The following is a 22078-nucleotide window of genomic DNA, read 5'->3' on the forward strand; positions in this document are numbered from 1 at the left end:
GTGAATTAATGGCTTGAGTCACATGACCCCAACTCAATACATCGTTTATCAATAGAATTCCATTTACCCTTTTCTAACATTTAAATTACATAAGTAGAGATGAATGTACAAAAGCATTTCAGTTTCCTGTTGCCAATTATATGCATAAATAAAGGGTCAGAAGCTGTAAAGAAAGAGATAGACTTCATGATTTTATTAACTAAATTATTGAATTCAAACATAATTCGAGAATATTACAAGCCACATTTTATATATTCCTTTAGTCAGATATCGTATCTATATACTATATGAGAAGACCTACATTCTTCTCAAATTGTCTAACCTTGCTTGTAGGTCATTATCTATCCCACTATCTTCATTGCCCGTTGATTCAGCTTGGGGAACCTTGGTCTTTGCAGCGGGTGCAGCCACTGCTGCCGAGGGTGCATTTAATAGCTGTGTATAAGCAAAACAAGAAATGACTCATAGTTATTGCCACATGGACCTGGTCTGTTTTTACCATATAACAAAGAAACATGTTAAGTGACAGACATACCTCTGAATTCATGTCGATTCCTATCTCGTCAAGCACCTGATTCACAAGCTCGTCTGTTTCTTCCTCTTCCTCATCTCCTTCCATAGCATCATCAATGGCTTCTCCCATTACCTCTGTCACCATTTCCATCTTCTCATTCTGCATCTCAAATTCTTGCATTATCCTCTGCAATGATGGCAAGTTCATCTGTCTATTCATCTGCCCCATTGCCTTTGTGACACCTTTCATGGCCTCCCCCATTGCTTGTGTTGATTTCAATGTCTGAAAATTTCAATATACAAGTACAACTTTCAGTTTTGACAGGGATAGCTCTCAGAGAGAGTTTAAAGGTGGTAGACTCGACGTATTCATGAGTATCTGTTGTTTGCACCAATGTTGTAACACTCAGGACCGGTCACACCCAGAATGCTTGCCAAGTAGCGGGTCAAATGGTTTGCCCACAATTCACCTATTTAATATATATTGTATTTTTGGTAAGTTATAATGCATATGAGCATGCTGGCTGGATGGTTAATTATTCATTTTCGGCCCCGAATGTCCAGGGCTCAAATCTCGGTATAAGCATTTTGCTCTAATATTTAATGAAATATATATTAAAGATGCATATCTAAGCACAAATAACAAAATGGGTTAGTGGTAATAGGTTATTTAGTTATTAACATGTCACGAGTTTGAATCTCACTATTAACATTTTAAGTTTCCAGCATTTACTCACCTGGGTGGGTCGTTGAAACCGGTTGGATCGTGAATACCCAGCTAGTTTTCAATGGTTGTCCGGGTTCGGGTTTTGACTGGTTCTACTGGTTTTCTAGAAATTTGAAACCCGTGGTTTTAAAAACCACAATGGCCTTTGTACCTGGGTCTAACGGGTCCGGTCAGTCCGGGTCTTAAAATACTGGTTTGCACAGTACAAAAATAAATAAATAAATTATAATGAGAAAGGCACTAAATGTATGGGACTATAGAGGCCTCTCATCTAACACATTTTCGCAACAGTTAAGCCAGTTGCTGTACTTCATTCAAGGAAAAAATATATTTGCTCGGTTCCAATTGATTCACCATAAATAAGCAGGTCATTTAAATCCTAAACATGTGATATGGATTGATAGATGCATTGAAGTCCTCCATATTTTTCTTCCAAATCAATAAAGTTAATTCAGACCCAAAAAGAAAACGGGAAAAAAGGAAAATAACCTGTCATTCTTGCTTCCACAAAACAATAACACTACTAGATTAAAGATTTCTGTTCTTTTCTCTGCCTCACACCTGTGTTGTATTCGATCATTGTTTAACCTCTTTATCTCACTTCCAATATCTGATCTCTATTGCTAATACCTGCTATAGTTACATCAAGTATTGAAATTATTATATTGTCATGTATTGGAGAACTAAACGTGAAAGTGGAGAAGGGAGAAAGAAACATAATTTTTGAACTTCATTAGGAAAAAGTTGGAGAGAGAAAGGGCATAAAAGAGAGAAACCACATAATCAAGAGAGAGAAACAAGATAAGAAAGAGGAGAGAGAAGAGAGAAACATAAAAATTAGACTTCATTACAAAAAGTTAGAGGGAAATGACATAAAAGAGAAATAAGCCACATATCCAAGAGGAGAGAGAATTTGAAGAGTAGAGAGATGAGAGAGAAACATAGAGAAGGGAAATATTGGAGACTGGAGAGAGAAGCCACATAACTAATGAAGGCCAATGTTTATGTTTCTCTTTTCTAGTGAAATCTATTTCTTGCATTTCTCTCTCCTCTCCCTTGTTTCTCTCTCCTCTTGGTTATGTGGTTTTTCTCTCTCTAATTTTTTTACCTAATGAAGTCAGAATTTTTATGTTTCTCTCTGCTCTCTATGCTTTAGATCTTGTCTTGTTTTTTTTGGGTATTTGGTGATACACACACACACCAAGAACCCCATTCCCCAAACTTGATGGTTGTGAGAATCAAATCTATGTTTATGCTAGAGCAAACCAGCTAACATACCAATTGAGCCACCCCTCAGTTGGCCTCTCCTCTTGGTTATGTGGCTCCTATTCTCATTTCTCTCTAATTATTTCTAATGAAGTCCAATTTTTATATTTCTCTCTCCTCTCCTTACTCTATCCTTTAGATTCTCTCTCTTGGTTGAGCGACTTCTCTTTCTTTAGACCATTTCTCTCTCTTTTTTTTTGTGAACTACTCTTGGTTAAGGGAGAGGGAATTTCTTTCATATAGCTGACCCAAATGGGTACCATGACCCACCCTAACCCAACCCTTTTTTACTTGATCCATATTCAACCCACATCATAAATGGGTGGGTTAAGTGGGTCAGGTTAGAAATTGGCACCCCTAATTTGGACATCTGTTATGTAGACTGTTTCTTGGAGATTAGTAATAAGTCATGATTCTGAGGTGCAAACTAGCCAGATTTTTATTTTTTTATTTTTTTGGTGCAAACTAATCAGAATTATCTTACACACAAATGTTGGACAGTATACTGGTTTCTATGAGACTGTTGGTAAGAACATGGTAGGCAAAGAGAGGAGTGCAGAGGTTTGACAATTTAGGTTCATGAACAGAGGTTAACAAATACTGCAGTAGGTGAAGCACAGGAATGAGAAGAGTTTACGTTGGTGGTGTTAATGATCTGGGAGAAAGAAAGTGAAGATCAGGGACAAGTTAGGACTGTTTTTTAAGTCAACTAATCTTATGAAATGAGAAAAGGACAGAGGGTCTATAAACTATAATGCTTCCATCAATTTAAAGTCACATAGTTAGGACTATGGATATTCAATGACATGTATTTATCTGATTGTGATCGGGTATAAATTCTTCAGGTTGCAACTGGAGAGGATTTCAAAATCAACACAAGCAGATGTTCCCCCAATTGCTGCTTTATGTCTCTATTAAAAACTTTTCCAAAATTGATGTAAAAGAAAATAAACCAAAACTTACTGACATTAATGGCATCAAGAACTAGCATGTGGCCCCCCGGCCCCCCACCCACCACCACCAAAAATAATCACATTGATGTGCATTTTTCCAAGCACCAACAAAATCCAGAAAATAACAAAGAAACAACCAGTGAGCAGGAACTTGGGGATGATTAAAGAGGAGAAATCCAGGAGGATCTTGTACCATATGACAAGGACCAAAACAGTGAGTGCAAAAATTACCTGAATTCTAAGGGCAACACCTTGAAGTTGTGATTTAAGCTTATAGAACTTTTCTATCTGATGTCGTGTTCTAATGAGGTCTTTTGCCATGATTCTAACAGCTCCCTGAAAAAGAATAGACACTGATATGAGCATGAGATTTCTCATTGTTATTAACTGGGAAAAAATATCAGCATAAGATATGGTTGAGTGTCATGAAATAGTCCCATGTGGTGTGACACTACCTATATATTTTACAGCACCTATAGTCTTCAAGTACAGGCAATTAAAAAGCATTTCGAATTGTGAACAAAAACAATATATATTAATCATTGCAAATTGTGATTTGTGAATAGTAATGGAAAAAGGTAAACAATCTGGTAAGTTAAGGAACTTCCCCAAACAATATGGACAAGTTTCCAAAAGGCCTCGCACATGTTCAAAATGAGCCTTCTATATGGACAAGTTTTATATTTGAAGATTGAAAGTTTCGACAGCTAATGTTAGTTCACAAAACTATCAGAACAATGAGGGATTAAACATGTGGCCAATGCAAAGGAGCCCCTAACCAGTAGACAATCTAAATTGGCAACACCATTCATCCATGTAAAAGAAATAGGATAGATTATATGGGAAACTTCCTACTTGACTATTAGGGTACGTTCTTAATATGTTACAAAACAACTAGATGAATGAATTAATGTTTAAATTGTTATTTTGAATGTGAAAAGGTTAATTGCTGTGGTATGATTCATAGTTGTCAAGGCGTCTAGGCGATTCTGGGTGACACTAGAGCACCTAATTACCTATAAGCGATGCCTAGGCAATAAGAATCTTATAAAATAAAGAGCTAACTTTTGGCCAGTTCCCTAGTTTTGTATACCATTCAGCATGCATAGCTGGTATAGCTGGACTCCAAAAATATGATGGTATAGCTGAAGGTGCCTTGCTGGTATAGCTGAAGGAATCGTACTGACGGTTGAGATCAAGCTGAAGGATAGTGGAAAGTTGATGAGAGAGTACAGTTTCTGGAATCTTGTTTGGTTGGCAGATATATTAATTTGTCACCTGATGAAGGCGATGTGTTCGGGTGGGTGAAGATTGAATGGAGAAGCTTCGGTCTTGTTGACATTAGAAAGGTTATTGCAAGCTTGGTTTATGTTCAAGAAAAAGGAAGATGCTAGTAAAATTTTATCGCTTGAAGGAGGTAGACCGTTAAGATGCCTGATCTGAGGTTAGGAAGATGGAACCCAATGGTTGGTTTGATTAGAGGAGAGCTGAAGAGAAATTTTGTTTAGATAAATGTTTTCGTTATTCCGTTGCATGCCTAGTTTGTTCAAGGTTTCCGCATAGTTGGGGATGCCTGTTGAAGGTTCAAAAGACATGACTTAAAAAATAGAAGATGGTTTCAGTTATAGTTTGCAAGAATCCTGATCGAAGTAGGAGATATTCATTATTTATCAAAACGCATTGGAGAGATTCAGTCAATTCCGAATTGTATGGACCTTTCATTTGCAGGAGAAAAGTATGAATTAAGAGTCGTGGTTGAGGAAGTGGATCCAACCTTTTCTCTGGTTGAGAGGTGCTCAGAATCTAAAGAATCATCACCTGAATAGAGGTCTGGCAGAGATATAAAGGCGAGTGGTGGTGAAGAGGAAGAAGATGGAAGAAAAATCGACAAGGATGGGGAGGTAATTTTACAGCTGGAACCTTGAGGAATGTGGGAAGTGAAATGCTCCCAAGCTCTAAGGAAGGGGAGGTGAGGAATTTGAGAAAAGAAGGGGATGGGATAGGTGTTAGTGGGAGGATTGCAGAAGGGCCTCTTCTGGTTTTCCTTGATGGTGGTGTTGTGAGTGGGAACCACTATTTAAAATCAAAGATGGAGTCTTGGATTAGGGGTGACCGGTTGAATAGGTTGAAGGTTAGAAGTGACAAGGGCTTTAAAGTAAAGCCAATCTTCTATTTCTCTCATCTTCCACTTTTCTTGCCTTCTCTTCTTTTGCTCAAAAACTGTCAAAAGTATTCTCTACAGATGCTCACAAGACTCAGGTGAGCACAGCTAGGTGAACCAAGTCCAACATCTGATAGCAGAAAAGAAATGGAGAAGGATTTTCACTAGCAAGGTGTAGGTTGTTCACCATGATCGCAATGGCAACGAAGGGACTAAACCAATACTATAGAGACACCCACGATGAGTTCACAACTCGGCACGAACGTGCGATGAGCTCAAAGCCACCATAGGCCTGTGATGAGCTCAAAGCCACGACATACCTGTGACGGATTCAAGGTTACCACAGACATGCAATGAGCTTAAAGCTATTGCGAGCCTGCAATGAGCTCAAAGCCATCGCAGGTTGGTGACGAACAAAAGAATAACGGTCAGCCAAAAATGCTCGCAGCAGGAAGCTCAACAGGATTAAGTTGGACATGTCAGACTGGTCTTGACATCATCCGCACCATGTCAGCCCAGGAGACCCGCAAAAGGAAGTAGCACATGTGTATTATGAGAATCCTCAGACAAAAGGAAACTTCACCCTGGAGAGATCTCATAAGACACGTGGCAAACCCCTAGCAGTATCCCCTTAACAACTGACACCGAATCAAAGATCCCCTTTCCAAATGGGAATCGAATTCTTTTGGCTCCTTCCTTTCAGGACCTCAAGATCTCTCCCTATAAAAAGGAGGCATGGATCATAACAAACACATGACTCTGTCGATAGAAGCCCTTAGCCTACCCTTGCTTCCGGCCTTCCTTCGTCCTTCAAGGAGACCACCACACTTAGCCTCACCACACCACTCACACAAGGAAAAGGAGAAGGGTTGTCATGGTGGAAACGAAGGTGCTATTGTTGGAAGAGATGATCTACCAGGAGCTTACGATAAAGATTCGAGAAGGGAGGAGAGGTACGGTAATTATAAGTGGGTGAAGCAGCTTTCTATTTCAAAGTGTCCTCGATGGAGCAGTTCATGTAAGTTGACATGAAGTATGGAAAGACACTTTTCACCATTTGAAACAGGAATATGTAGCAGAAAGGAAAAGGAATGCTAAAGGCTGGTTTGTGACCTTGGGGGAAAGTTTGAAGGGGGGAAGAAGCAATTGATCGTCATACCAGAAGGGAGAAAGTTGGAAGGTTGGATTAAGGTAGCAAATGAGTTGCATCAAAGAATGGTTCACAACTAGGTTAGACCAAAGAAAAAACCTATGGTAAAGGGAGGGATGGGAAAGAAAGAGGATATGGAAGCAATTGGAAAAACTAGGGACTGAAGAAGTAACTGAAGATTAAGAAGTGGTGACTATAGCTCTTTCTACATAGGAACCAAAACTATTACTAAATGGGGACAGAGGAGATTTGGAGCATAGATTAGTCTTATCCACGAAGAACATAGTGAAGGACTGGAAAGAGATCTTGGAGGTGGTGACGGAGAAGTTAGGGATTAAGTGAATGGATATTTTGATATCACTCAATGAAAAAAAGGCTGTTTTGATGTGGGGAGAGAAGTCTTCCACTTTACCATTGTGAAAAAACCAGAAGGCACTATAATGGTTGAAAACTGGTGCCCTTCTTTCAACTCAGTGGTAATCCGGGATGGAAGTTTTTGCCTGAAGCTCCTACGTCTGCAGTTTAATTTATGGAAGAAGCCTATCCTTGAGATGATAGCTGCGGCCATGGGTGGAGTCCTTATTTCCTTTAAGGCCTTGGAACTAAGAGAAGTTAGTATGGGGATTGCAGGAGTCAAGCTTGAAACCATTCCAAGATTGATTAACCTATTCATAGAGGGTTTCTGGAAGGTTTGGGTTGCACCGGAATTGGAAGTGTTGCTATGGTGCAGGTGGCACTTGGAGGAGAAAGAGTAGTAGAATCCAGGCACGTGAGCAGACAGGTGGAGGAAACATTGGTAGAAGAGAAGAAAAAGTCAAAGACAAATGAAGGGTTGCTTCATATTCCCGAAAAGGAATTATTTTCAAATGGTGGTTTTAAGAAGGTGGGATCTCTCTCTTATGGGGAAGTTGTAAAGAGGGGATATGTATCGGATGGAGGGTGGGGTCCATAGGGTACAAAGAAAGAGAGGAACGCTAGTTGCCTAGTTTAAGCAAGCTGGTGGGGCAAACTGAACGAATTGTAGAGAAACTGGCTCAAGGGGTTGGGAGATGTTATCACATACCCCTTTAAGCATTCACATATGCATTAACTAGGGGATTTTGATAGATAATATACAAAGTCTATCATCACCCTCCTTGTTACAGAATGCGAACAAGGCCATAATAGAAGTGGACTACAGTGGCAGAAGAGGACTAGCTCTGGATTGGAGCACCCCGATTGGAGATCTTCCAGGAAGCACCATGAGAGGAAAGAAGATAGTGCTTCTGATTGGAGCAGTTTGGAGGAGGAAGAAGATGACACCAGCTTGAATGAAATTTCCAGCATTAAGTGTGCAGGAACGGGAAAAGCTTACTTCATTGAAGTTAGAAAATTACAACTTGGAAAGCCTTTTCAATCTCCACCTAGACTCTCAAGCTTCTCAAGATCATCTGATTAGTCAGTTGATTGAGAAACAGGTTCAGATGAAAGAGGGTGACACTCTGTACTCCAGAAAGGGTAACCAAACCAGAGCTAGGAGTAGACACAGGGTAATAGATTGGTGATAGAGAAACCTAACCAGACGAAGAACATTGATACTCCAAGAAGGTTAAGGCATCAATTTCAGCTGAACTCCAATTTAGTGCACAGGAAAGTGACCAGTCAAAAGAAACCACCAAACAAGGGGACGGTGATTGCTGTTGATTTTCTGTCGAGTCAAGATCCAGCAAATATTTCAATACTTCAAGGTAATAATATTGTGGTTACATTTTTGGGTACTAATTTTCACTCTGGTGACCCTGCAGATGCTCCAGTTCAGGTGGTGAGAAACTGAGAATAGAGAGGAAGAGAGCTGGGGCAGAGAGAAAGTATGCATGGGGAAACCGAAAGAAGGGGAAGGACTCAAGGTGAAAGGTGTGATTTAGCTGAGAGTTGTAGGTCAGACGAGGAGATTCCATCGAGGTAGTGGGCAGAAAGAATGGGACTGAAAATTACTAACCCAGGATTAGGAAAATATCTTGAAAAGGAAGGAGGTGAACGAGAGAAAATAAGGAAAAGGAAAGTGAAAGGGAAAAACTTAGAGGTGTATGGGACAAAAATAAAGAGATCTGTGAGAGAAGTGGGAGAAGAAAAGGCAGTAGGTAGAGGTTTTAAGAAATAAGGGGTAAGCTTAGTGGTGGTGAGATGAAAATAATTAGTTGGAATGTAAGAACATTGGGTAGTGCAAGGAAATGAAGGACTATAAAGGAAGTGATTCAGAGGGAAAAACCATAATTGCTATTGATTCAGGAATCAAAATTGCAAGAAATTGATAGGTGGGTAAGGAACGTCTGTGGAGGGAGAGGAATTGAATGGGCTCAAGCCCCATCTTGGGGGGCCTCAGGGGGCATTGTTACCCTTTGGAATGAGGATTTGGTAGAATGTGTAGAGGAGCTAGGCAGGTTCTCAATTTCTGTCAAATTGAAAAATATGACTAACTTTATATGAGTTTTAATGAATGTATATTGGCCAAACTCATATAGGGAAAAGAACAAAATGTGAGAAGAGTTGGCAGACATAAGAGATCTTTGGTAAGGACCGTGATGTTTGGGAGGTGATTTCAATGTGATCAGATATACAGTTGAGTCTAATAACCCCAGACAAGTTGTTGCTACCAATATGAGGAAATTCAATAGAATTATAGAGATCATGGAATTAAAAGAAATAGTGACTGGGCAAAATAAATTTACATGGACTAATTGCCAAGAGAACCCTTTGTGCTCAAAACTAGATAGATAAATTTACATGGTAATGCAGATAACGGCTGGGATGCAAAATTAGCCCCCAGTGCAGCTCCATCCTCTCCTTGGAAGGCAATCTTTGAGGTATATCCAACTTTTCTTCAATTTATCAAGTTTGATGTTGGTTGTGGCAACAAAGTTTTATTCTGGAAGACCTTTGGGTTGGGGATGTGCCTCTTATGTTCAATTTCCCAGACCTCTACTCTTTATCAAACCATAAAAACAAACCTGTTGCTAGGTTTGGTGTGCTTTCAGAATCAAGGATCTCTTGGGATTTTGGCTTTAGAAGAGGGGGTTGAGGGAAAATGAGTGTGAGTCTCTAGTGCTGTTGATTTCAACACTTGAGAGGTCTACTTGGAACAATCTATAGCTGATTGTAGAGTGTGGTCCCCAACTTCTGATGGGGAAAGAGGGTCCCATTGCCTTCTTCACACCCTTTAATGATCAGTTTACTTAACACTTCTACCACCAAAACAAAAAGTAACGGGGAAAGAGGGTCCCATTGCCTTAAACCCTTCAACAAACTAAAAAAATCTGTTAACACTCCATTTACAACAACAGAAAAGGACACTAATGAAATGCAAGCAAAGATCCAACTTCTCCATCTATCCACAAAGCCCATCCTCCTCAGCACTTTCTCAAGGTCAATCTTACAAATTACCCCTACCTCCCCATTTCTGATCTTTGAGTGAACACATTCACTAGCAATCAAAACCCCACCCAGGATCTGTCTTCACTGCACAAACGCCATTTGGGTGGGCCCGACCACAGTATGTAATACCATCTTTAGCCTCTCAGCCAGCACCTTTACCAGAATTTTATATGGGCTGCAAATCAAGCTGATAGGTATGAAATGTTTGACTTGAACAGCCCCGACAACTTTTGGTATGAGTGAGATGAATGTTGCATTTGCTGATTCTTCTAGCTTTCTCTCCCCCCAAAACTCCCTAAACATCAGCATTAGGTCCTCCTTAATGATAGTCCAGCACATTTTGTAGAAGCCAATGTTGAAACCATCCGGCCCCAAAGCTGTCTCCTTTCATCTTCTTAATTGCATCCCAAACCTCTCCCTCCTCAAACTCTCTCCCCATCCACTCCCTCACCCCCCTCTTCCAACTGCCCAAACTCCATATCCCCTAGGTGGCATTTTCTATTTGGCAAGGCTTTGTACAACTTCTCATAGAAGCCCCTTATCTCTTCAGTAATCTCCTGTTGATCATCAATCAGTCTATTTTCTCCTTCCAGTCTCAAAATTGTATTTCTTTTTCTTCTCCCCCTTACCATAGCTTGGAAAAAAGAAGTATTCTTATCCCCTTCTCTAAGCCACTGAACTCTTGCTTTCTGTTTCCACGAAATTTCCTCAACAAGAATTAGTTTTTCTAATTCTGCTTTCAGCCTCTCCCTCTCCATCCTCCCTGCCTGAAATAGATTACAATCTGTCCAGCCAAGCCATTCTGTCTAAGATCTCCTTCTTCCTTTTCTCAACATTCCCAAAAACTTGAGAGCTCCATTTCTTTAAATCCTCCCTTAAGATTTTTAATTTTTTTCATTAGTTTGAAGCCTGCTGAACCTTCCACCCGATAAAGATTCCATTTCTGCTCTATAAATTCCAGAAAATTTGGATGTATAGCTCTCAAATCTGAAAGGTTTAGGACCTTTCAACCTTACAAACTCCCTCAAAAGGATCAGTCTCCTCAAAATAGGGGGATCTTGTAACCCACCAAACCTGGTTCTTCCAACTCATTTCTCCTAATGAAATCTCCAAATTCCCTATAGGCCGCTGACCATCTTCCATCTCTCCCCCCTTTCATTTCCCCGGGTCTCCTAACTACATTAAACCCCCCCCCCCCCAAATCAGCCAAGGAGCCACCCCTACCTCATGAATCTCTTCTTACTTTTCCCACAACCTCCCCCTTTTCCTATCTTGATTTGGACCATAAACATTTGACACCATCACCTGAATACTAGAGGTAACATGCCCTAGCACCACCAAAAACCTGACTCCCAACAAGCTTTAACAGGCCAGAATCCCAGATTGTAATCAGGCCTCCAGACAAACCATCAGCCCCTCTGAAAACCCAGTCCCTACAGCTAGGACCCCATACCTCATTAATAATCTTCCAGTCAACCTCCTCAATTTAGATTCTTGCAAGAGTAGCACCTCAATCCTAAAACTTCTCATAAAAAATTCCTAACCACCTCCCTTCTTTTTGGATCTCTCAGCCCTCTTATGCTCCAGGAACAAATCTTCATGTTGCAGTTTTTCTCTTCTTATCCCTCTCTTCCCCTCTTTTCCTTCTTTCTTTTTTTTTTTCTCTTTTCTTCTTATATTCCCCTTTTTTTCTTTTTTATTTTTTCGGATTCCTTTCTCCCCTGAAGACTCTATCTGTAAATCCTTTTTCTTTACCTCAACTTTCTTCCTTTCTTCCTCAACTTCTTTAAAGGCTTCCCTTGTGAACTCTTCCACCCCTAGAAAAAATAAACCCAGGATCTTGCTAACCTTTATCCTCATATCAATCACCTTCCCAATATTCTCGGTCTGTCTGACTTGGTGTGTTTCATCAATCATCACTTGATCTTGTTCCTCTCCTTCTTCCTCCTCTTCCTTATGTCCTATACTTCTTTCTCTGATACACTTGGTCCCTCCCTGCTCCCTTATCCCCGCTCTTTTCTCCTACCTTATCCGTCCCTTCTTCCTCCCTGAAAATTTCCCCCTCATTTTCCTTTGACATGGTCCTGCACCTTTCCGTCCCTAAGTTGCTTTCAGTCTCTTGCGGAATCTACTTCCTCTTCAAAACATTCCCTCCTCCTTCCCCTACTCTTCTTCTCCCTTTGAATCCCTTCCCCTTCTGAAAGATCTACTCCTTCCTCACGATTCTTCTCCCTCTGTCCTTTGTCTTCTCCCCCTTCTGTCACCTTCTTCCCTGCTACCTGCACAACCTTTCCTGTATCATTTTCCTGCACCAACTCCTCCTTTTCTCCCCTTCCTAAATCTGATTCTCTAACCTCTACCAGGCATTCAGTCACTTGAGCTCCTTCTTCAATTTCTTCACAGTCGTCATCCACCTGTTGTCCCTGTTTTCAATCGACCAAGTTTTCAGGCCCCCCTAACTCCTTCTCAGTCTTCAATCTCCTTCGCTGACTGTAACCCCTTTTGTGTCTCTATGCACAGATTCTTCTTTCTCTTTCCTTCTATTCTCTTTTTCTTCACATCATCTCCTGACAAGGCTCTCAGACCAGATCCTTCAGTAGATTCCAAGGTAACTATTGCTCGAACTTTGGAGTTTGGAAGCTTCAGTGACTTCCCTTGAATCCTCTTCGTTGCTGTAAATGTATTTAGTTGCACAGCACACTAAACCATCATGCGAGATCCGTTTTCCAATGCGATGGATGCCTCGAATTAACTTTTTTGCCGTCCCATGCATCTCCTTGACTCCCTGTCTCTCCTCGTCTTCAGACATGTCTTCCCTTCTTCCTTTTTCAAGACTTTTTGACTTTCCCTTCTCATTAATTCGACTTAAATCATTTTTATGAGCCTTGTTCCCAAAACTTTCACGATAAAGAACTTCTTCCGCATCCCTCCTTGTTGTAAAGCTGAACAAAAAACTACCCTGCTCCTAACCTCCTCACTTCTTCGAAACCCACACCATACCATTTTGACCAAGCCCAATCTTCCACTTATCTTGTATCCGGATCTGCCTCAATAAACCTTCCCACCAAGCACTGCTGCAAAAACTCCAACCTCTCCTTTAACTTCCCAACGTTCCTCACCACAACTCCCCTATCCGCCATTTGCAGATTACTTTAGGCTTTTCAATCCAAAAGTGTGGATCCTATTTGCTATTAAGTTTGTGTGGGGTAGCCAAAGCTACCTAAAACTTGTAATGTTTTTATATTAATTAATAAAATTTTCCTATTGCTGATAAAAAAAGTTAAGCTAGCCTTCTTCTCAATAAGGAGCAGAGTTTCTTTCCATCTCAAAAGAAAAGAGGAAGAGGACTAGGTTTGGGTGGTTGCAAAATACAATAGGTCTGGAAAGAAGAGGCTATGCTCGAAGACTGTGGTTTCTTGTAATGGCGATGAACAAATGTGATGTTTTGATATATAAGAGCCCCATGGAAGTCCAGGTGAGTGGAGTGCCGGTTATTCTGAGGTGGTTCCGTGGTTGTAGAGGAGATTCATTCAAAGGTAGATCAGTTTGATGAAAATATTGGGAGAAGGAAAGAGGAAAATAAGAAGGGGTGGAGAAAGCTGTCAGGGGGGAAGGGAGTGCTTAGAAGGATAAGGAGGGGAGGTTTGTGAAGGGAAAGATGGTAGAACTCCGGATGAGAGCTGCCACCTTAAGTTCAAAGGCAGTGTAAATTTGAGGTGCAGACCATTGGATGGCGAGGCTTTCTTTAGGTCCAAAGTGATAGTCAAAAAGTTAGGGGTTGATTTGGGAAGGAGAAGGAAGTTGGTAACCGAGGAAGAAGTTGTCCATGATTTGGAGGCCTCGAAGAAAGCCTGATTTACAAGTAAGACCCATCTCGTCCATGTCACCAAAATTCTCAAGATTGAAAGATGACCTGCCTAGCACCGGTCCTACAAACAAGTATAAAAGTTTCAGAGAAGAACAAGATTTCAAGCAAAGGCTGCTGATGGTAAGGCAGGCAGTGGTCAGGAAATTTAAGCTTCAGATGGTTTGGAGACTCAAGCGTCAAAAGTTTCAGAGGAAATTGCTGAGTTAGGCATGGGGTCGGAGGAAAAAGAAAAGGAGGGAGCATTGCAGAAAAGAATTATATTGAGTTTCCTTTAGTTGGTAAGGAGGAGGTAGGAAAAGTGGACATTTGGACTTTGGCTGATAGGAATGTTAGGGTTGGCAAGAGTTTAGGTCTGTTTTCTGGGATAGAGAGGAGTATGCTAGGGAAGTGTTTGAAAGGAATAACAAAGAAGAAAGGATGAAGAAGCATTATGTAGGGAAAGGAGGAGCGTTCGAAGGGGAAGACTGATGTGTTTCTGAGTCAGGGAGGTTCTTGTGTTATTGCTTTTTTTTTTTCTTTGAGTGTTTGCAGCATGATTGTTTCTTGTTGGTTGTGTGTGAGTTGGTTGATGCTGGGCAGTTGCTTTCTTCTCTTAGGTGATTTCACATCACCTTCCTATTGTACTTTCTTTTTGTTTTTAATGAATTTTTATTTTTATTCAAAAATGCATATTAATTGAAAAAATAGCAATTTTTTATTAGGAACATAAAATTTCCTCTTGGAATGGAGCAAATCATCAATCTAAAAGATAAAAATCTTTTAAATATATTAATTTCATTATTTTTTATCATCAAGAAAAAATCAGAAATTTATTAAGATATTAATTTCAATATTTTCAAAAATAGTATTACTATAATAAGTATTCAATAGGGCAAGTTCATATAAAATAGCAACTAAATAAGCTTATTAACTTTATATGATAAAAATTCAAGATGGAAAGCAAATTAGAAAAAAAAAAAACAAGGATGGAGTTGCTGTTTTATTTAATTGAAGAGAGAGAGAGAGAGAGAATAGGAAAAATAAGAAATCTCTCTATACTTCTATTCTTTCTTTCTTTTCTTAATAGTAAAACTTTAAAACAAAGTATAAATGATATATATAGTATATAAAAGAATGTATTAACACACATTAATAAGATATAGCAATATAAATGATATTATAATAAGGCTTCCGCCTTTTCATTTTTGTCGCTTAGGTAGACACTTAGTTGCCTAGTTGTTATAAAGGCATTTGGGCAAGGCACCCAACCAAGGGTGCCTAGTCTCCTAGGCAACACCTTGACAACTATTTATAGGGGGCTGTCAATGGGTCGGGTCCAATCTGACGGACCCGAACCGATTGGGCCAATTCTGGTTCCAAGAACTGGAACGGACGGGTCAGTTCCGAGTCTTGATATAGGGTCCTGATTGCTATCGGTTCAGAACCGGTTCCACCTAGTCCTGAACTGATTTAGACCCGACCCAATATATAATGTATAATATATTAAATAAATAAATTATATATATTATACATAGAATATACATAGAATATTTAATATATATTAAACATAAATATTTACTTTTTATTTATTATAATCGGACCTGTCGGGTCCGATCCGATTGTCCTGAGAACCGATCGATTCGGTTCCAGGTCCAAAAATTACAAACCCTATCGGGTCCGGGTCCTCTATATTTCATGTTGGGTCGGTTCTGGTTCAAGCTGGTTCCAAACTTCCGACCCAGACCCAATCCGTAGATAGCCCTATTTATAGGATATATTTGGAGATAATGGACATAAATATTAATCTTTGAAAATCTTAACCAGAAAAGAAATCTAAGGGACCTGAAACTTTTTTTTAACAATAAAGGTTAAATTCATTAAAATGAAAAGAGATTAATATAGAAGGGAACTGACCATATTTCTATAAAGAAAGAAAGAAAAAAGTTAATGTTAAATATATTAGATAGAATGATGATATGGCTTAAGGTTGTCATGCTGAAAGGTGTAGGTAGATCAGATGCATAAGTCCAAACTCTTGTATAACGATAAACCAGTTTTTGGACAAAACATGGAAAAATCTAAACCATATATTCAAAAGAAACATCTTTAAAAGTACACGGTACACACCATTTGCCCTTGCTTGGCACTTTTCTTTATCTCTGTGATAAGCTTCTTCTCCTGAGCTTGTAGACCTTGTCTCTCCCTTTCTATCTCTCTAATTGATTTGTCTAGCATTCTCTTATTTTCCCGCAGAAGCTCTGCACAAAGGAACCAAGGAACCACTGTTAAAGGTCCTCACCTCCAAGAAGCTGTATATCTAGATAGAAGTGAGGTCAGAGGGACAAGATATCTATGCCAACCAGTCAAAGAAAGAACCAGGATTTCCCTGGCTATCCAGATAGTTGACCAAACAGATTCCCCAGTGACCCTATAGTTTGGTAAGCATTTGTTTTCTTATTTATATTTTACAAATAATTAACTATTTGCAATTTTATGGGTTAGTCATGTTTTAAATCACCAACATGATTTTGTTTAGTTATTATTCAAGTGCACTCTATGCTTTCATGAACAATGATTGTAACTCTTTTCTTTTTTATCTTTTGAATCTGTAAGGTAAATTATAACACCACACACACACACACACACACACACACACACATAAATAGATGAGAAAGAGAGAGGTATGTCATGTTGATTTGTATAATTATCTACATTGACTAAACGTATACATTTTATAATTTAGAGAAACATTAGCTCTGGTACTACTGTAAGGGCCATTTAATAATCACTAAAGTGGTTTAACTGAATGACTTACTGCTTTGTCTTTTAATGGATAAATTAGTTCAATAATAAAGTACTTCAGAGTATAATAATCAACCCAGTTTTACAACCTCTTTAAAAATTTGTTCCTAATACAAAGCAATAAGTCATTCAGTTCAGCCACTTCAGCTGTTATTCAATGGGACTGTAGTCTTGTTGAACCAATCTGTAGAACTCGTAGATCCTGTGTATGAAATATGCTAGAAATGAAAATAAGATTTTCTTCTAAACATAAAAAAGGAATATAAAATTTTCTGAAGGATAGAATCCTTGGTTACCATTGCAAGGAGATTAATCTTGTAGATAGTTACATAATCAACTGGATTGATTTTTTGGCATTAAAATGTTTAAGATAGGGGCCACAAATTTAACAGTTGAGATTACTAGAAGTATTTTTACCATGATATATAATATAGTAGCAACAAAATCGCTTAGTCTCAGTCTCAGTCTGGAAAGAGTACAAATACAAATATGTAGAGTGCAAAACCTTGTATTTTATATTAATTTGTATGTACTAGTAAGTTTGCATGTACTTTGCATGTGACAAATTTTTATGATGATGATAGTAAGTAATGTTTCCAACATTTTCTACAAGTCTTTTATACTTCTGTTTATAAAAATTATTCTTATTTGCCACACTTATTTGTGTTTAATATGATGAATATACAATATTAGAGATGTGCCCAAAAGTTTTCTACAATTTTTTTTTATTTTTTATAATTTTGTGTTTCATTTTCTTTAATTTTTAGAATTGTTTAATAAAAGGTTGAATTGTTGACTTGCCACTAACTGAGAAAACAACTCCATTTTTGGGTTGGTTTTAAATTGGTATTTTATTTCTATCATCAATAAAAATAATCATTCTTTGTCACACTTATTTTTCTTTAATATGGTTAATTAACATAGGATTCAATGAAATAATGGGAGTTAATACCCTAAATATAAGACTTAATGAGAGAGAATTGAATGAGGAAAAAAGCAGTAGTTCAAATTACATTTTGTGCCCTTGCAATTAGAGAGGAGTATTCTAGTCAAGAATAGGATTCAATGAATGTTAATAGAAATGAATAGCTTAAATATAAGACTTAATGAGAGGGATTTGAATGAGGAGCAAAGTTATTGTTCAAATTACATTTGTGTTCTTACAATTAGAGATTGACCAAATTCAAAAATTGGGGTATTTTAGTCAAACAAAAGCTCCATACCATCATTCACACTTTTAATAGTAGTATAGATATAGATTTGCATTGAACATATTTGTATTTGTACTCTTTCCTTCTTATAGATACAATACATTCTTCATAATGTTGAGTAGGTTGAGAAGAGATTAGCTGGGTGGAAAAGGAATTATATTTCTTTGGAGGGAGAATAACTTTGATCAACTCTACCTTAGCTAACCTTCCCGTCTATTATATGTTGGTTTTCAGGATGCCCAAAATGTTGTGATAAAAATTGAAAAGATTATGAGGGACTTTCTGTGGTAACCCAAGGAAGAGAAGAAAGATCACTGGCTTAGATGGGAGAAGGTTGTGAAATTGAAGGAAGGAGGGTTGGGGATTGGGAATGTCAGAAATCAGAATGAAAATTTTGGCTTTATCGACTAAATGGTTGTGGAGACTCTTGAAGTGAGAGACTTTGACACAAAGTGGTAGCAAGTATTCATGGGCTGTCAAACAATGAACGGGATGTTGGTTGTCTTCATAGAGCTACTCTGGCTACCCCTTGGAAAGCCATCCATGATATTCTTCTTGTTTTCCTCTACCATATTATGTATGACTTGGTCTCAAGACAGAAAATTAGGTTCTAAGAAGATATTTGGATTGGGGAGTCCCCTTTGAAGGAGTCCTTTCCCTTCCTTTATGCTCTTTCCAATCTCAAAATAGACTACTGTTTTAGTTTATATGTTCCCTTTCTTCTCTTTTTGGGTTGAACTAGAATTTGGGCTTCATTAGGAATCTTAGAGAATCTGAAATTCCCTGGGTCTGCTTTGTTCACCTTACTGAACTCTGTGGTTTTGGGGGATGGTGTTTTGGATAGTAGGGTATGAACCCTTAATCCAATCGGGCTCTTCACTTGTCTTTGTTTACCTCTCTTATAGCCTCTTCACCTTCCCCTTCTCCTTCTTTCCTTGTTAAGGGAATATGGTGTATTCCGATTCCTTCTAGAGTTGGTGCTTTCTGTTGGGAAGTGTTTCATAGCTGCATTAACACTTGTGATAAGCTCCAAAGGAAGAGACCAAATTGGTACTTGCCCCCTAGGCCCTAACTAATGCTGCTTATGTAAGGTTAAATGGTGAGACTACATTTCATCTCTTAATCTCCTACTCTTTTGTTGGCTTTATTTGGTATTGGTTTGCTTTGCGTTTTGGTTGCAGTTGGCTCCCTCTTGATAGCTTGGAAGGATTGTACTAGGAGGGGCAGGTTGATGTGGAGATAATACTAGGGCAGCAGCAGTATGGACAATTTGGGAAGAAAGAAACTCTGAAACTCAAGAACATCTGGGAACAACGAGAGGAGTAAGGAAGCCTTGATAGAGGTCATAACCCTAAGAGTGGCACGTTGAGTCAAGACCTTGAATCTTTTTTCAAATTTTAAGGTTGATGATTTCTTCTTTGGGAAGCTATAGATGACTCATCTTCTAGAAGACAAATGGTAACAATGGACTGTGACCTCCATCTAGTGGTGACTTGAAAGTTGAAACTGAATTTTGATGGGAATTATTTAGCTGTGCCACGTTCACTAAAAAAAATCCTTTTGTAGCTAATCATTTATTAAGAAAAATTGAGAAGCTCAACACGAGAGCGGAAAAAGAAATAATAGTAACTTGGTCCCGGGCATCTACCATTATACCCACAATGATCGGCCACACTATGGGAGCTGGCCATGCCCGAAGTCGTTACCTTAACCACAAGGAGGGGGATGCTGAAGGCAGGGCTAGTGACTGGAGTGAAGTCGTAACAAGGTAGCCGTACTGGAAGATGCGGCTGGATCACCTCCTTTTCAGGGAGAGCTAATGCTTGTTGAGTATTTTGGTTTGACAATGCTTCACACCCCAAAAGAAGCGACCTACATCTGAGCTAAGCTTGGAGATGGAAGTCTTCTTTCGTTACTCGACAGTGAAGTAAGACCAAGCCCATGAGCTTATTATCCTAGGTCGGAACAAGTTGATAGGATCAATCTGGTCCCTTTTGGAATTGGAGAAGTAATCAGGGATAAGGAAGGAAATATATGTGTTTTCTTCTCAATTCCAATTGAGCAAGGTGATGTGGCCACAACAGAATTCTTGGCAGCTGTTTTTGGAGTTGAGAAAAGCCAAAGAATTGGATTTTGAAAGGTGAATTATTAAAGGTGACTCCAAAATAGTTGTGGACTGGCTAAAAAGGGGGAAGAAAGTGTCTTGGCACATAAGGAATGATCTCAGGCAGTTCAAACAGCTTTCTAAGGACATGTTCATTCAAGTTAACTGGATTAGAAGATCTGCCAACAATTTGGTAGATGGTCTATCTAAGCAAGGGGTTCAGAGACAGACTGTGTTTTAGGCTCAGTTGTAATACTTTGGGGGGTTTAGGCACTTTGTGCCCACTTGTTTCTTTCACAACTTCTTGTTCCGCTTTCTTATATTTTAATAAAATTAATTTCGGGGTTGCTGATAAAAAAATGTTGACCAGGTTGGTATACACGCTACACTTGTATATATTTCTTTCTTACACAATTAATCCAAATCTTAACTTATTTCTTCTTTTCAAAAATTTATTCATGACTAGTCCCAACTAGTACTAATCCTCAACAGACTTGCTATCCCCCCCCCCCAAAGAAAAAAAAAATAGGAAAACTCCAAGAATGAACATCACTATGATTGAAGAACTTGTAACGAGGTTAACAGGAAAACCAATATATAATTTCTTTTTGATTTTGTGTTTTCCTCAACTATCAATGAAATTGACCGGATTGATGGCAGTTCAAGAATACTGGATACAAATCCCTCAGTTTTCATCGCATGGTTGGTCAATTGATCACGTTAATGTCTCCTGATCATGGTTAAATTTTCACTCCTGTAATCAGAACTAATGCCGGTCATTCTATATCAAGTTCAGAGAAATCTTCATTATTCAAAATTTCTATACAAAGAAAATAAATTTGCAGAGTTTGGACCAGAATGCCACAGAAAATTGGATTAAAAACAACTAGAAATTCAAGAAAAACAAAAATGAAACTTCACCAAAAAAAAATCGAAATACATACCTGCAGGGGTCTTCCTCTTGCCGAACAGGAAACTCATCGCTCTACAATTCTAAGAACGCACTACCAGATCCACTCGTTTCCAACAAATCCCCCCTCTCTCTCTCTCTCTCTCTCTCTCTCTCTCCTCTCTCTCTCTCTCTTACATGCAATGGAATTCAAAAAAGATGGTTGCTTCGATCATCCGACTTTCTTTTCTGTTTATTACGCGGTATCGTGGACGGAGAATAAAGTCAAAAAACCAGGATGGAGCGAATCATCGAACCCTTCGGGATTCGGGAGCACGATAGGAGTCGTGATGGGTTGGTGTTTCCCGGGACCGCAATGTAGCCTTTCTTTTGGTGCGCTGAAACGGTAAAATCTTTAAGGCTGTGTTTGGTTCGAAAGAAAAAGGTAGGAAATGGAGAGGAAAAAGTAGAAAAATCATACAAACCACTTGAATAGTACAGTTACCTTTTAAGCTGTCAACATTTCAAAAACAAAAATTGGATGGCAAATCGTGATCTTGGAATGAATACTCGTGGCATGAATCGGTGTTGGTTTCATGTACAGGCCTCAAAATAGAAAAGAGAGAATAGTATATTAAATTTTAGCATTTAGGAATTTTATCTTCTAGCATGCCACTCGTTGTTGTGCAATAGCCATTATTTAAGTCAAAGAGCCAAGAATCCACTCAAAGTTTGATAGTACGGGATTTGACCCAATTTGAATAAATATTTATTAGGTTGGCTTTTGATGACCCAATTCAATTTGTATTTAATAAGATTGAATAAATATAAGATTTTTGTATTTATCTATCTTGGTTCACATTTACCAAGTTAGCATTACAACGGGATTTCTAAATTTATATTCAATTAGGGCTTTCTTTTTAAAGAGATTTAGTAAGATTATAATAGAGTGTTTGATTAGATTAGGAAACTCTCTTGTAGAAGGCATAAGGGTGTAAAGAAGTCGGTAGAAATAGTGGATAGGGCATAGTTAGGGGAGTTTTG

At 38.8% G+C, this 22078-nt stretch overlaps 1 protein-coding gene across 1 annotated transcript; it reads right to left on the reverse strand.

Moving 5' to 3' along the window:
• Nucleotides 1–166: 166 nt before the first annotated feature.
• LOC148846086 (vacuolar protein sorting-associated protein 2 homolog 1-like) lies at nt 167–21513 on the reverse strand. Its single transcript, XM_088954090.1, has 5 exons — nt 21090–21513; nt 16156–16286; nt 3691–3795; nt 536–796; nt 167–435 (listed from the first exon to the last, which is right to left on the reverse strand). Exons 1-5 carry the CDS (start codon nt 21124–21126, stop codon nt 298–300), a joined length of 672 nt encoding a protein of 223 aa, XP_088810216.1. The 5' UTR covers nt 21127–21513; the 3' UTR covers nt 167–297.
• Nucleotides 21514–22078: the final 565 nt, after the last annotated feature.

The sequence above is a fragment of the Nelumbo lutea genome, chromosome 7 (assembly GCF_056320005.1).
Source record: "Nelumbo lutea isolate HS-2025 chromosome 7, American lotus-T2T, whole genome shotgun sequence".
NCBI lineage: Eukaryota > Viridiplantae > Streptophyta > Magnoliopsida > Proteales > Nelumbonaceae > Nelumbo > Nelumbo lutea.

Excerpts from the sequence above, each read along its gene's own strand:
- LOC148846086 (XM_088954090.1), bottom strand. The coding sequence starts at position 21,126 with ATGAGTTTCCTGTTCGGCAAGAGGAAGACCCCTGCAG. Across the intron at positions 3,796-16,155 it reads GTGCCAAGCAAGGGCAAATG|GGAGCTGTTAGAATCATGGC; the intron begins GTGTGTACCGTG and ends ATTCTTTTTCAG. Across the intron at positions 436-535 it reads GAATCGACATGAATTCAGAG|CTATTAAATGCACCCTCGGC; the intron begins GTATGTCTGTCA and ends GCTTATACACAG.